This window comes from Zootoca vivipara, chromosome 10 (genome assembly GCF_963506605.1).
Source record: "Zootoca vivipara chromosome 10, rZooViv1.1, whole genome shotgun sequence".
In the NCBI taxonomy this organism is placed as follows: domain Eukaryota; kingdom Metazoa; phylum Chordata; class Lepidosauria; order Squamata; family Lacertidae; genus Zootoca; species Zootoca vivipara.
The window spans coordinates 68,241,522-68,257,743 of NC_083285.1; the positions used below are offsets into that span (position 1 = coordinate 68,241,522).

The following is a 16,222-nucleotide window of genomic DNA, read 5'->3' on the forward strand; positions in this document are numbered from 1 at the left end:
GAATTTGCTACCAAGGAGTGTGGTGGAGTCTCCTTCTTTGGAGGTCTTTAAGCAGAGGCTTGACAGGCATATGTCAAGAATGCTTTGATGGTGTTTCCTGCTTGGCAGGGGGTTGGACTGGATGGCCCTTGTGGTCTCTTCCAACTCTATGATTCTATGATTCTAGTTAAGAGTTTATTGTGAAATCAGCACTGCTCATGCCTGCAAGGGTGTTTTTGGTTTTTTGCAAGGTCCACATGATGCTATCATTAAAATGCCAGCCCATCCGTTTTTTACACTTAATCCAGATTTCCCCTTGATGTGGGAAGTCTGATAAGTAAACATTACTTTTTATACATCTGCCCTCGCCACACTTTCTGAGGTTTGTCTGGGAGGCAGTGTGTGTGATTCAAACTGTTGGGTTTTTGAAGATGGGGAAGTCGGGTCCAAATTCTCTTTCAGTTATGAAACGAACTAGGTGACCACAGGCTACTATTGCCATGGGTTACAGGCATGTCAAGGTGCTGCTCTGAATTCCTTTGGAGGACAGACAGAAGAGTAATAAAATTAAGGATGCAGTTCCCACCTCACCCAAAACACGCGAGAGTTGTTACCTGTGGACCCCAGTGACACTCTCCTCTACGATCCCCTTGATCTTCTTAAACATGTTGGGGTACTTCTTGTAGATCCAGTGTGTGAGATCCCCACCATCGTCTAAGATCTGCAACACCAAACGTGTTATTACTACAACACTCCTTTGCTACAGACCCCAACAGTTGGCATTCTGCACATGTGGTGGGTAAAAGGTTTTCCCCACTGGTGGATGTAGATATTCCTTGGAGAGCGTAAGGAAAGACCTATTATCGAAAGTGACATTGCTCTGTACATCTGAGAGTCTGCCAGCGATCTGCCAGCAGGATTCGGCTGGCGTGCATGTCTTTGGTATGGGAAAGCTAAAATGTGTAAGAGCTGTTTGAATCCTGTTATCAGGAAGAATTTGTATAGAGTCTGGGAGAAATATAAGAACCTGATGGAAAGGGAAATACTCCTAGGGCTGCTGCCAATGCTATTACAATTGAGAGAATCAATATGGACAGACAGTGGGCGACTTATGGAGACTTACTGGACTTCTCAAGGAAGGAACCTAGATTGAAACCGATGGAAGAAATAAGGAGCCACGTAACGGACCGGTTACAGTACCACCAATTGTATTATATGTTTAAACCAGTGGTGTCCAAACTTTTTTCAAAGAGGGCCAGATTTAATGAAGTGAAGGCCTGTGAGGGTCAACCAAAGGGCCAACCAAAGTTGGTGACCTTTTTTAAGGATTGAAGTTGTTGAGGGTTTTATAGGATTTTACGCCAGGAAATACTGTCACAGGGGCCAGATTAAACCGACCAGCGGGCCGGAATACGCCCCCGAAACAGACTTTGGACATGCCTGGTTTAAACTATATAAGAAAAATGGACTTCTGGGCCATTAAGTTCACAATGTGAAATAGATTTATTATTGAATAATGAAGAACTATTGTATAAGCTATTATTGGAGTGGGAAACAAAAGATGAACTGGTAAAAGCATCAATGACTTACTGGGCAACTGATAAAGGGCATAAAATAGAATTTGACCTCTGGGAGAAACTGTGGAAGAAAGATTTGAAATTTACTGGATGCTACACTTTGAAGGACGCAGGTGGTGCTGTGGGTTAATCCACAGAGCCTAGGGTTTGCCAATCAGAAGATCAGCGGTTCAAATCCCTGTGACGGGGTGAGCTCCCGTTGCTCGGTCCCAGCTCCTGCCAACCTAGCAGTTCAAAAGCACGTCTAAGTGCAAGTAGATAAATAGGTATCACTACAGCGGGAAGGTAAACGGCGTTTCCGTGTGCTGCTCTGGTTCGCCAGAAGCGGCTTTGTCATGCTGGCCACATGACCTGGAAGCTGTACGCCGCCTCCCTCGGCCAATAACGGTAGATGAGTGCCGCAACCCGAGACGGTCACGACTGGACCTAATGGTCAGGGGTCTCTTTACCTTTACCCTTACACTTTGAAGGAGAATTATATGAAAATCATTCATAGATGGTATTTAACACCGAGTAGATTAGCTGAGATGTATAAATTTGAATCTGAGCTGTGCTGGAAATGTAAGGAATCAGAATGAACGTTTTTCATATGTGGTGGGCATGCATCAACTTAAAAGAATATTGGGAAATGATATATAATGAGATGAAAAAATTGTTTAAAACAACATCCCCCTCAAAAAAACAGAGGCATCCCTGTTCAGAAGGGGATATCCAGGTGTCAGAACAACTTATTTATGTATGCAGTAACAGTGGCTCAGATTTTGTTAGCCAATAAATGGAGATTGAATGAGGTCCCTATTAAGGAGGATTGGCGACTTAATATGATAGAATATGCAGAGTTAGCAGGTCTAACAAATGTAATAAGAGAGCAAGAAGAACAGGTATTTTAAGAGGAGTGGGGATTTTTTTTGCTGAGTATGTGGAAAATAATTGTGTTGTTGTTGTTTAGTTGTTTAGTCGTGTCTGACTCTTCATGACCCCATGGACCAGAGCATGCCAGGCACTCCTGTCTTCCACTGCCCCCCACAGTTTGGTCAGGCTCATGTTGGTAGCTTCAAGAACACTGTCCAACCATCTCATCCTCTGTTGTCCCCTTCTCCTTGTGCCCTCCATCTTTCCCAACATCAGGGTCTTTTCCAGGGAGTCTTCTCTTCTCATGAGGTAGCCAAAGTCTTGGAGCCTCAGCTTCACTATCTCTCCTTCCAGGGAGCACTCAGGGCTGATTTCCTTCAGAATGGATAGGTTTGATCTTCTTGCAGTCCATGGGACTCTCAAAGGTCTCCTCCAGCACCATAATTCAAAAGCATCAATTCTTTGGCGATCAGCTTTCTTTATGGTCCAGCTCTCACTTCCATACATCACTACTGGGAAAACCATAGCTTTAACTATACGGACCTTTGTCGGCAAGGTGATGTCTCTTCTTTATAAGATGCTGTCTAGGTTTGTCATTGCTTTTCTCCCAAGAAGCAGGCGTCTTTTAATTTCGTGACTGCTGTCACCATCTGCAGTGATCAAGGAGCCCAAGAAAGTAAAATCTCTCACTGCCTCCATTTCTTCCCCTTCTATTTGCCAGGAGGTGATGGGACCAGTGACCATGATCTTAGTTTTTTTGATGTTGAGCTTCAGACCGTATTTTGCGCTCTCCTCTTTCACCCTCATTAAGAGGTTCTTTAATTCCTGCTCACATTCTGCCATCAAGGTTGTGTCATCAGCATATCTGAGGTTGTTGATATTTCTTCCGGCAATCTTAATTCCGGCTTGGGATTCATCTAGTCCAACCTTTCGCATGATGATTTCTGCATATAATTTGAATAAACAGGGAGACAATATACAACCTTGTCATACTCCTTTCCCAATTTTGAACCAATCAGTTATTCCGTATCCAGTTCCAATTGTAGCTTCTTGTCCCACATAGAGATTTCTCAGGAGACAGATGAGGTGATCAGGCACTCCCATTGACAAGGCTGGCAGTATTAAGGTAAATTCAACAGTAAAACGTATTTAAAAGGGTGCAAAATGGGGAAAAACTGATTTAGATGGATATACAAGAATATGAGAGCTGGACCATAAAGAACGTTGATTGCCGAAGGATTGATGCTTTTGAATTATGGAGCTGGAGGAGACTCTTGACCATACTGCGGGAGGCAGTGGAAGACAGGAGTGCTCTGGTCCATGCGGTCACGAAGAGTTGGACATGACTAAACGACTAAACACAAGAATATGCAGGAATTATGGGTAAATTAAAAGAACCTTGGAAGGGGAAGGAGGGAAGTCGCTGAATGTATGGGTATAATGAAAGATGTTAATGTGGAAATGTAAAACCTGAAAAGTTAAATAAAAATTATTTTGACATGTTGACATCCAGATTATGTTAAAGGAGACAGAAATTCTAGGTACCTCAAATGACATGTACCTTGGAACTGTCGGTCATAGAATGAAACCAGAGGCTATCAATAGTTACTAACCATGAAGGCTATGTTCTCCACTGTCGAGGAACTGAGCTGGGAATCGCAGGTGGCTGGGTGATTTAGCAATATATCATCCAAAACCAATTTGAAGTCCTTATTTTTGACCCGGCAATATATCATGAATCATGCATGGGGCAGCAAACCACAAGAACAGGCACCAGCAAAAATCACGATGTAGGGCAGGGGTCCCCAGACTTACCGCGCAGTGGGCCGGTGCCCGCCGCGCCGACCGTGCGGCGGGCTGGAGGGCAGGGGAGTGCGTGCGCAGCGGGCCGGAGGGCGGCGCGGCGACGATCTTAAAAATCGGCAAAAAATCGCCGAAAATCGCTTGTGCTTATGCGTATGGGCCTCCCCCGACCCGGAAGTGCATCGGAAATGACCTCTTCTGGGTCGGGAGAGGCCCATACGCATGCGCACAAAGGATTTTCGGCGATTTTTTGCCGATTTTTAAGATCGTCGCCGCGCCGCGCGCCGTAAGAGCAGGCGGCGGGGGTTGTCGCGGGACGGATTGGGAGGCCGATTGGGCCGCATCCGGCCCGGGGGCCGTAGTTTGGGGACCCCTGATGTAGGGGAAACTGTGAAGCCAGCCAATGCCTCTACACAGCTCCATCCTTATTTCAGACATCGTGATATATCAGTATGTTTAGTTGGTGATATATTACGATGTTGAAAACTAGGCAAGGGAGAGAGCAGCAGCCGCTGGTTCCAAGTCCTTTGCTCAAAGCACACACACACACCCTCAAAATCATCCGATTAGTGGCCTGGAGAGAAGTTTGCAATACAATGCTCATTCCTCCTTCCCAATCAGGGGTTGTGCTTGTTAATCTTCACTTAATTAAGAAGGTTGCATAATCTTTTTTTTCTCCCTCCTCCTTTATGTGCACAAATAGGCCAGAGTTGCAAAATTTGGCAAGCTTCCCTCACACCCTTATGAAGAGAAAGAACAAGGACTGCAGCCAAAACATGCCTCGTTCCTGTGGAAGAACGGGGTGCCCTTTTGCCTACACAAAGCACCAACTGGGCCCCATTCTGGTTGCCTCTTTCATTGCAATTCCAACTGATCCTTCCAATATTTATTGGTTTGATACTCTTACATACCCCTCTTAATTTGGACAATCCCAGAGCAGTTCACAAACCAAATCGTCAGATGCCTAACCAGATAAAACCATCAAATCTGAAAGCAGCAGCAAGTTAAAACAATCCCACAGGACTTTTACTGTTGGACCAGAACAGTCTAGAAATGGTTACAGGTACGTAGGTAGCCATGTTGGTCTGCCATAGTCTTAACAAAATTTAAAAATTCCTTCCGGTAGCACCTTAGAAACCAACTAAGTTTGTCATTGGTATGAGCTTTTGTGTGCATGCACACTTCTTCAGATACACTGAAACAGAAGTCACCACCAGACCCTTATATATAGTGGGAGGGTGGGGTATTACTCAGAAGGGTGGTGGGAATGGGTGATTGGCTGATAGGTGTGGTAAACGGCTGCAATTGGTCTTACAGGAAAAAGCAAGGGGTAAGATGGCTAAAAATAGCTTTATCATGTATAATGAGATAAGAAATAACCCAACAAAGGGGAAGGCGTTAAGAACAAAATATTCAGCAACTCCAAAAGCAAGCAAGCAAGCAAGCAAGCAAGCAAGCAGGAGACAATAGTATTATGACACTATTCCCCTATCCCCGCCCCACAACCGCCAGCCTAACTCTCCCCCAGAATCACAGTTACCCCTATAACAACTGGTTCTCACCCAGCAGCACTAGGGCTTTGAGAAGCCCAACTCTTCTACCCAGAGGAATCCCCCTGCCCAAGAACACTTGAAATATGTTTGGAGAGCAGTGGGAGACAACAGTAACTCTGAACTGGGGCTTTGGGGGAAATAAACCCTTGATTCCCTTATAGCTACACAACCTGGCAGAGTTTCCAGATCAACATCCTTTTGATGTCATCCATGCACTTTCCTTTCACAGGTAACGCCTGTTCTCTGGGCTCAGCGGCCAGCCCAATGCTCAGTACCCAGATGGAGATTCAAAGCTTCTTTAGGGGGGAGCAAATGGTTTGCAGAATCACCCACCATGTTTTGGGCACTGGTCCGCCCAGACACACTTCAGCTACCTGCCACCCCTTCACGAAGGCAAGGCAAGGTAAGCTCTGCGGTGCTGCCATCTTCTGGTTCAAAACACACACATTCCTCTGTTACAGTTTGGAGTGAAACACAAGAATGGAAACCAGCCACAAACTGGGATGCTTTCACCAGTTCTGCAAACAGTGTGGGGACACACGCAGGCAACCCAAGGCATATACCCTTATTTATTTTTTGCCTATAGAATGAAGGCAAACTCAGAAGGTGAGAGAAGGACCATTATACCTTCCGGCATCAACAGAAAACAGAGAAATAAACTTTCACTGATCCTGAGGGAGTTGAAACAGGCAGGAATGTGACACATCTCTGCCCCAGAGATTTCAGTGGTGCATAAAAACTGTATACAGTGGTACTGTAGCCTTATCAGCTACTAAGGGTCCTTTAAGTTGCACCGAGGCAGGACAGAGATAGTCAAAACGACACCGGGGTTGAGTTCCAGAGAAAGAGTTTAATTCTTAAATTTAAGAGACTCAAGGTGGTCCTCCACAACAAGAGTAAAGAAACACAAATTTGCAAAGATTCTTATACACTTCTTTTGGGCTCTTCCCCCTCCTCTGTAAGAGTGAGCACGCACTTTGTCCTGTCCTTCTCATAAACACATGCTGACTAATGCTGCCCCGGTAGCATCTTCCAGCAGCCTTGAGCGCATAGACGCAAAGGCAAAGGCCAGAAACACCAAGGCAAAGGCAGGGGTAACATAAACAGGGCTATAGGGGACAATGGTGATTTGCGCATCTTCCCCCCTCCTTCACATCGTCTATGCATATTGTCAATTACTGTCGAATTCATATCTCTGGGTGTAGACTCTAAACACATGCTGGCTCAACAAAGCCTTTAGCCTTCAGTTTACGCGTCAAACTAGCAACTTCCAGCAGCCTTGAGTAAGACTACGTGTCAGACATAGCCAGCCATCATCCAGCCTTGAGCTGGGCATCCTGTTCCTTTGGCTTTGCACTTTGACACACTTTGGTGCAGAGACGCAGAGGCACTGAAAAGCATTATAAGAAATAAGGCATCCGTGGAATAGGAAACTATATGATCAGATTTGGCTCAATAATACAATTAGCAAATCCTTCCCTTCAGTACCTCGACTTACGAACGACTCGACAACCTCGACTTACGAATGGGGGTAATGGCCGCGCGCTTACGAATCCAGAAAAAAAACCACAGCGGTTTTAGATAGGGATTTTTTGACTTATGAATTTTTGGATAGGGTTGCTTCGACTTGCGAATTTTTCCGTTTTCAATGCATTCCTATGGGAAATCGCGTTTCCAATGGCGTTTTTCGACTTATGAATTTTTCGACTTACGAAGGTACCTTCGGAACGGATTAAATTCGTAAATCGAGGCACCACTGTATAAATACAGGGATAGATGGACCAAGAGTCAAAGGCTAATAAAACAAGCCTGACACAATGGAGCTCCCGTTGTTGCTAATTGTCCATTGCTGTTCTAGGGACTAGAACTGGATTTCATGAACACTGCCAATGGTTCTAGGACTCACCATATTTGGCTGCCACCCTTCAACATTGACACAGCGATCAATGCACCACCAGAAGTCATCCTCAGATTCTCCCTTCCAGGCAAAAACAGAGAATCCTACACAAGAGATAAGGAGGGTACACACTTCAGAGGGCAACAGGCAGCTCACAGTATGGGAGGCTACACATGAAGACAGATCACCTTAGAGCAGTAGTCCACTAAATGTTACTCAGAGTAGACCAAGTAAAATTAAGGGACCTACCCTAGTTGTGTCCATTTATTTCAATGGGTCTGCTCTGAGTAAAACTTAGCAGCACGCCACCCTTAGCACCAATGGCTCTTGTTTTAATCTTTAGGTTTTTTAAAAATCTGTTGTAAATCGGTTAGAGACTGTTTGGTATCAGGCAACTAATGAATGAAATGAAATAAATAGATTTGTACACTGCAGTCAGAAACAATTTCTTATACACAGAGAGACCATTTCCAGAGTAATGGGCATGAAGGAAGATTAGACTCCTCTATTTGTACATAAACAGGCATTGAATCGGTAGTAAAAATTCTCCCTTTTTACCATTTGTTTAGCCCACCAGTTCTCAATGAGGGCAGTACCATCTCTTAGCAGGCAGTGGGATTACTCAGAAAGGCACTAAGAGGCAAGGAAGCAGCGGAATTTGAAAAAGCTGGTATCACGGGATCAAATTCATCAATTTTGTTGAATTAATTAAACTAAATAGTTTTCATTTGATTTTGAATATATGCACAAATAGTTGTTACTGTTTTGAATTCTTTTGTGCTTTTATCATCCATGCAAACCACTATTCTGAATAATGCTTTTTATATAGTAGTGATCACTGGGGATGAGTTTCTGGAACTGGGGGGCTGGTGAAGGCCTGAAGTAGTTTGGGAACTGTTGTTTTAAGCATTCAGAGGCCTCGCTCATGTGTTACTGGGATGGCATGGAATTTGCCTCCACGCTATTGAATCCTCCGCTGCTCTGGCAATGTCTGTAAGGAGGAGTCATGTGGATTAAGCAATCTATGTGGCACCTCCTTAAAAAGCATAAACAGAGCAGTGCAGGATCGGGCCATGGGGGAAGCTGCTCCAACAACTGAACCAGATCAGATTGCAGGCAAGGATTGGTGAGACATCTTGAGTATTCACCCGTAAAACTGGAATGCCATCTAGTTCCACCATGGGCAGGAGCCTAGACCAACCAGCCATTAGCAGCCTGCTCAAGCTCAGCTACAGTGTGCTGTGATTGTAAGGACACTGTCAAAAAGGCACTTGCAGAGCTAAGAGATACCATAGCTGTAAACCACAACTTTTTTGGTGTGTGTGTGTGTGTGTGTGAGCGACAGCCAACCTTAGGAGAAAAGGACAGACAACCTTCCTTATACAGGGGTTGGAAGGCAGCCACCACCTGACTGCACATATTACAGGACAAAAATCCATATTGCTCAGCATCCTGTGTCTATCGCAATTCCCAAGTGCCTCCCGAGAACGAAGGGAGAGGCAAGTTCCATGTGGACAGCAAAACAATGAGCCAAAGGGCCCAGCAGGGACACACCGAAACATATAATTTGTAGGGCTCAGGCCTGGACACTTATGGCTGCAATCCTATGGCACACTTCCCTAGGATTGAGCCCTACTGGGTGCAATGGGACTTAGCTCTGAGTAAGCAATATGCATATGATTGTTCTGTAAATCACGCACCTTCAGGTTCTCCCCGATGTGTCGGGAAGGCCTTGTGTGAAACAGAGAGAAGCTTGAAAGCCAGTGTTCTTTCAGTCAAATACACGGGCTGGCAGAATCAAGAGCATTGCCTAACCTAGTGACCACCAGATGTTTCAGTATACAATGCCCATTGGTCCTACCCAGGGCGGCTGTGCTGACTAGGGCTGAAAGGAGTTTTCCCTTTCAACAACCAGAGGGCACCAGGTTGTGGGGAAGGCTGTTCAAGAGCGACAAATAAGAGCAGATTTACAACAGAAGCATCTGTGAAGCCTTTCTTCCCAATGTCTGGCAGACTTTGGGTAGGCACGCTGCAAAGAACGAAAGAAAGACCTATTCCAAAAGGTTAGTGAGCTGCTTAACCAGCCAGTGTGGGTCTTTGTGTTTATTATTTTTATTGGTTTCTTCTTTAAAAGAATATTTCCAACATTATCAAAACAAAGTTATACCCTTTGCTCTGCCGAGCTCGTGACTTCCTTCCGTCCCTTCAACAGGTTTTTTATTTTCAATCTTAATTATTGCACTTTAAATCTTCAACTTCTGACCTTTGTCTCCTTATAATCAACTCTGTCTCTTTGGTCTAAAAAGTTTTAGAATTTTTACATTGTAGGATTTATTTCAGTCCCACTAGTGTCTTCACATTACTGGAAGTCGGAAGTGCTTCTTAAAATCCCCCACCCCAGAAATCACTTCCAGCCATACCTTTAATACTTTTTTCGAGATCTCAGCTGGAACTCTGAAGCAGCCAAATACCTACCACTCTCAGCTAGGGCAGCAGCTACTTCATTGAGGGTGGAGTAGATGTTGCAGGCAGCCCACCGGCACTGAGCACCCAAGGCACCAAGGGTTTCCATGAGAACCTGTAATGAGCAAAATCAGCGGTGGGCGGGTCTGGGATTTGCCATGCCTGGACAAATCTTCACACATAATAATAATAATAATAATAATAATAATAATAATAATAATAATTTATACCCCGCACAGCTGGCTGGGCTTCCCCAGCCACTCTGGGCGGCTTCCAACAAAATATTAAAACACAGTAATCCATCAAACATTAAAAGCTTCCCTAAACAAAAAGTAAACATCCAGTAATATTCAGCAACACAGTAATAGTCAGAATTTCCACCTATAAAGTTCCCTTTAAAAAAGAAAGCAGCAAACTACATGCACACCCCCGGACATATTTTAAGTATCATTAGTACAGTTTTTACTTCCTCAACCTGAAAGTACAAAAAACAACACATAGAAGCCCATACTTTGATCACTTTTAGCCAGTAACACAACCCTCTCCGAAAGTTTAGAATCCTGGCCCCATGTTTTGCTTCAGCTCCTTACTTTTCTGTCGAAAAAGTCTAACCAGTCTTCTCGTTTCACATACACAGAAGATGCCCAATAATTTTTCCTCTGACTACATCACTTGCCAGGTGCTTAAGCCCCCTCATGCCCTCCATGCCCAACCTCACGTCCAAAATGCTGGCTGGAAGAGCAGGCGGTGAAATCGGCAGGGGAGAATGGCAGAGAGCAAGTCCAAGAAACAGCCTTAACAACCAGGAGCTGGATAACTTGGCTGAAGTAGCTAGAGCAACGAGCCACCACTCAAGACAATTACCAGCCCCAGAGGATAATGGGGGGGGAGGAAGAGTTGAACTCTCAGCAGCATTCTTCTCCCCAAATGATCCCTAACAAGCTAATTCCACATTCCTTCAAGCATGAACTTTTGAACATGTGGGGGAGAAAGCACATGTGAGTACGTGCCCATGCACAAGGCTGGCTTCAGGTTTCAGCAAACTCCACCTGTAGGTTTACCTGGAAGCAGCAGCAACAGGTGGCCATTTCAACTTCCCACATATACCGTCAGTCCCCTGGGACACCATGAGAAATTAAAACAGCATTTCACACAGGCTCATCTGCATGGCACAGGATGCACAGAGCAGGCACCAATGGGGCTGGGCCCTGGGTATCAAGTAGCTGCCAAAAGGTACCGTGTGCCAATGCTGGCCTGGCGTGGGGGGAAAGGCCTGAAAGCTCAGCTACCAGAGAAATGTAAGGCCCCCTTGGAAACTGAGAGGCAGGGAATAAAATCAACAAAGTAAGAGGTGCCAGTTTCCTGAATAGAACAGTGTGAATTTCCAAAAGTGAAACATAGCCTCTGAAGGCTGGGTTTCAGAAGGCATCCAGAAACTCCCTGGAGAAATCATGGCATTTGAGCTGCCTATTCTTCCCTCAATGCCAGCATGTGGGATATCATATATTTGAGCCAAGGTGTCATACTAGGCTTGTCACATGTGCTGGATGCCAGCCACTGGTTGGACGGAAGGGCTTACAGCAGTCTGGGCTGTGATGTGCGTGCAGCCCACGATCTTGGCTCCAGCCAACGGCTTCTCTCCCTGAGCTCGTTTCCTCAAGGCCATGAGCGCAGGCATTTCTAGGAAGGAAGAGAAGAAGAAATGACACATACGAAAATGGGCACAGATGCTCAAAACCCCAAAGCCAAGTGAATGTCAAGCAGATGACAGCAAACATTTCCCCATATCGCCTTCAGCATCAAAAAGATTTATCGCTTTAATACAATGCACTGCAAAGTTCTGTTCTGTAACCCAGGGGTGGGGTGGGGAATAATCTGCAAGGACAAGTCCCAGAATTGGTGTGAACATTCAAGGACGTACCCGCTTCCCACATTACACAGATAATTAGACAAAGAAACAGTGGAATCCCAGGTCTGGAAGACGCCCAATAAATTTTCCTGGTTCAACACCCTGCCCTGAAGCAGGGCGTGCGTGGCCTAAAAGCTTCCCCAAGAAATGGTTCTCCAACAAAGGCGATTTCACCATCTCCCCAGGCAACTTCTTCCAAGGCTAAGCTCATTCTTAGAAAGCAACCATGCTAACTTCCACGTCGATGTGGGAAAAGAGAATGTCAGGCAACAATAGGATTCACTTGGATCTGTAGAACCACAGCTTTGTTTTGCTTGCACTGTGCTGAGACCCTTGGAATTAAAACGTAAAAGGTGGCTTGGTTTGGCTGTTTTGTAACCCTAAATGGGTCTTCCAACACCAAACAGCTCAGCTGTTTGATGACAACGTCAAGAGATGGAACTTAAAATGATGGTGAACCAATGAAAGCGTTCTTCAGTTTTGATTCATCTCAGAAAGAAACAATGGTGTGGTTATTAGGTTGGATGAGAGAGTGTTCAGATAAGAGGCCTTCCACATCTACAGTGACTGGAAGTGATACAATGAGATTTGCTTAGTGGCCCAAGGGTACTACTTTCCCATGCAAGCAAGAGCTATGAATTCCAAATGATCAAGAGCGTCTGAAACAGCCTTACATATGGAGTCAAGATTTAAGGGCAAAACAACACATTGCACTGCCAAATTTCATGACATTCATTTGCTAATACAACACAATGCCCACTGTGTATGTATCCTCCCCATGCCCTTTCTCCCCTGCTAATGCCTCCTTCCTTCCTCCCCACCCGGTGGATTATTTACAGTCTCTGGATCTGGCTGGAATAAAACAGGCTGAAGAAGGCAGGGGCATTTGCTGGGAATGCCTAAGCCTTCTAGTTCATTGGTCCTCCCCGATGTTAGGACTATATTTGCTTTGTAACACCTAATTCTGATTTACAAAGTTCCATTAAAATGATATTGAAGTCAAATGCCTGTGCTGTTTTTTGAGAGAACAATAGCAATTTGTTATTCCTCTGATTTAATCTACATTCAATGATCTATATGGAACAGAAGCAATTTGGGGGTGGGTGGGGATTCTGGGGAGAGCTGAACTCAACTGTATGCCTTACATTTCATCAGTGGTGCACCAAGGGGCTCCCCAGGGCAGATTGGAAGAGTCAGGTCTTACTGCCACATTGTTGTGCCAGAAAAGGTGTGTACCCAAACGGCAACAAGACCAAGATCTCTTGATCTAATGAAGTTACCCAGAATGGCATATCTCTCTTACCTTGCTCGGCAATTTCTATTTCCCGGCGCCCAAACTCAGCCTGCTTGATATTTTTCACGCAGAAGTCACTGCTGCCTTTGGTGTTCTTCTGCTGCTTGTCCCGGGGGGAGGTCTCATCGTCAGAGCTGTCTGTGTAGGAGGCAGCTGGAGGAAGATGTGGACTATTTATTTACATACATACATACATACATACATACATACATACATACATACATACCCCGCCCATCTGGCTGGGTTTCCCCAGCCACTCTGGATGTCTTTCAACAGAGCATTAAAAACAAAATAAAACTTCAAACATTAAAAACTTCCCTAAACAGGGCTGCCTTCAGATGCCTTCTAAAAGTCAGATAGTTGTTTACTTCCTTGACATCTGATGGGAGGGCATTCCACGGGGCGGGCGCCACCACCAAGAAGGCCCTCTGCCCGGTTCCCTGTAACCTCACTTACCACCAGAAGGCCCTTGGAGCTGGACCTCAGCTGAGCGATGGGCGTGGAGATGCTCAGAGAAGAGCAACATTCACAAGATCACAATCAAAGCTGAACATGCATTTGTCTCAGACCCCAAGTAAGCAATTACATGTACTTCTTTCCCTTTGGTGACAATTTTGGATCCTACAGCACTGTATGAAAACATTTAGGCCAGATCGTAGAATGGGTACAGGATGTATCAGGATCCTTCCATTCCAAGGATTTGACCACCATTTCTGCAGGTCAATGATTAAGACCTGTGTATCTGAGGTTATCCATGCCTAAGAGCCTCACTGCAAAATCTCTGCATGGTTCCTTTCACAGCCCTCGTGTGCTCTGATGCCTACTTTCTCACTCACAATGCTCCAAAGGCTTCTGCTTGGACCGACACCGACTTGGCCTCCTTGGTATTGAGAATGTTGGCAACTGGGACACCTCAGGTATTTCATCATTGTAAGAGTCACACGAGAAGACCCTTGGGACATCCATCGTAGCAGCACGTAACCTCTCCTCTCAGCAGAAAAGGGTCATACGTGGGCATGTATGTGAATGTACAGGGTCATATCTGAGACTCAGCCTCCTGGATCTCTTTGTAGCTAGGGCAAAGTCGTGCTCAGGGGCTGGAGATGAGTCATAAATGGTCATTGTGACCTCAGGTTCCAAAGGCAGGCTGGAATCATATTGGCTCTCATGGCCAGACCCATCGGTTCCCTGCACTTCTGCTGTATCACAGTCGCAAACCAACGGAATATAGGCAAAGCAGTCAAGCAGGCTTTGGAAAAAGCTCTCAAGGCAGACACCACCCTGCCAGCAGATATCTGCACTGTCTGGAGATATCACCCTGCCTTTCGCTCTGGTTCCCTCGTTTCAAGATTGTCCCACCCTGGTAGTTTTCTTATTCGAACTCTGCAAAGCAACTCCTGGCACACATATCTTCTCAAATCTGCAATGAGTCCAAATGGCGCAGGTGCTAATGGGCAGATGTGTCCTTAAAAACTAATGAAAGTTACAGCAGACTTGCTGGATCAGACCAAAGGTTTGTCTAGATGAGCATCCTGTTTGCTGCAACAACTAGGGACACTCACAATCAGATCGTGATGGCAACTGGAGTTCCCTGGCAGAGTGCCTCCTAACACAGAGCTTATATCTCGCCAACATGATTATCCTCGTTCCATGCATTTCCTGAATCCTCTGCAAAGCTTTCTAAGATAGTGCCCTTACCACACTCTGTGGCAGTAAACTTTGTAAGCTTTTTGTCTCGGTTAGATCTATGACACTTGCAGCTAATTCTGAAATGGTGTTTCTTTTTAGTTAAAGGTAAAGGGTAAAGGGACCCCTGACCATTAGGTCCAGTCGTGACCGACTCTGGGGTTGCGGCACTCATCTCACGTTATTGGCCGAGGGAGCCGGCGTACAGCTTCCAGGTCATGTGGCCAGCACGACAAAGCCGCTTCTGGCGAACCAGAGCAGCACACGGAAACGCCATTTATCTTCCCGCTGTAGCGGTACCTACAGTATTTATCTACTTGCACTTTGACATGCTTTCAAACTGCTGGGTTGGCAGGAGCTGGGACCAAGCAACGGGAGCTCACCCTGTCGCAGGGATTCGAACCACCGATCTTCTGATCGGCAAGCCCTAGGCTCTGTGGTTTAACCCACAGCGCCACCTGCGTCCCCTTCTTTTTAGTTAAGCCCTCTTAATTTATTTTACTTGTTTCAACACTCATAAACTGCTCTGCATTCAGAGAATACCTGAACAGTGTACATTAAAAAATGTAAAACGTAACACAGATGATAAGCAGCAGCAGCAGAGGGAGGAGGTGGTGAGCAGCAGCCAAGCCCCCTACCTCCTTGACAAAAGCAGCTGTCTGCCAAGAGGCAGGGGTAGCCTAACTTCTGTTGTTTATGCTCTAGTAACTTCTAGGTTAGATTACTGCAATACAGTATACATGGGGCTGCCTCTGAAGACAGTTCAGAAACGGGTGCAGAATTCAGCAGTCTGGTTGCACACCGGGGCATGACAGCTTGATCATTTTACACCAATCTTGGCTCAAGTACACTGGCTGCCAATTAGTTTCCAAGCCCAATTCAAAGTGCGATAAGCCTTAAACAACTCAGGACCACAAGAAATTGACTGATTGCCTGCCATGGATGTGATTGATCTCCACCTGAAGGAACCAGCATGCAGCATGGAGGCCCAGCTAGCCTCAGTGGCTAGAAACACATTTTATTAGCTGTGCCTGGTATTATGCTTCTTTATTGAATTTATATACTGCCCTATACGCGGAGGTTTCAGGGCGGTTCACATAAAAATATCACAATATATAAAATTAAAATAAAAGCAATAACCCAATAATACCCCCCCCCAAAAAAAGAGCCACATTTTAAAAGGGTATGGGATGTTAATCAGGTCAACCA

The 16,222-nt window shown here is 45.4% G+C and overlaps 1 protein-coding gene across 4 annotated transcripts in view; it reads right to left on the reverse strand.

The window, feature by feature from the left end:
* Positions 1-16,222, reverse strand: part of AHCYL2 (adenosylhomocysteinase like 2) — a 113,738-nt gene that overhangs the window by 21,909 nt on the left and 75,607 nt on the right. For all 4 annotated transcript variants that reach the window (XM_060279255.1, XM_060279258.1, XM_060279256.1 and 1 more), the window contains exons 3-7: positions 13,337-13,480; positions 11,704-11,804; positions 10,137-10,239; positions 7,671-7,765; positions 594-700 (exon numbers count right to left, since the gene is read on the reverse strand). In XM_060279255.1, the coding sequence (XP_060135238.1) occupies positions 594-700; positions 7,671-7,765; positions 10,137-10,239; positions 11,704-11,804; positions 13,337-13,480 (550 nt within the window). The remainder of the gene's footprint in view (positions 1-593; positions 701-7,670; positions 7,766-10,136; positions 10,240-11,703; positions 11,805-13,336; positions 13,481-16,222) is intronic.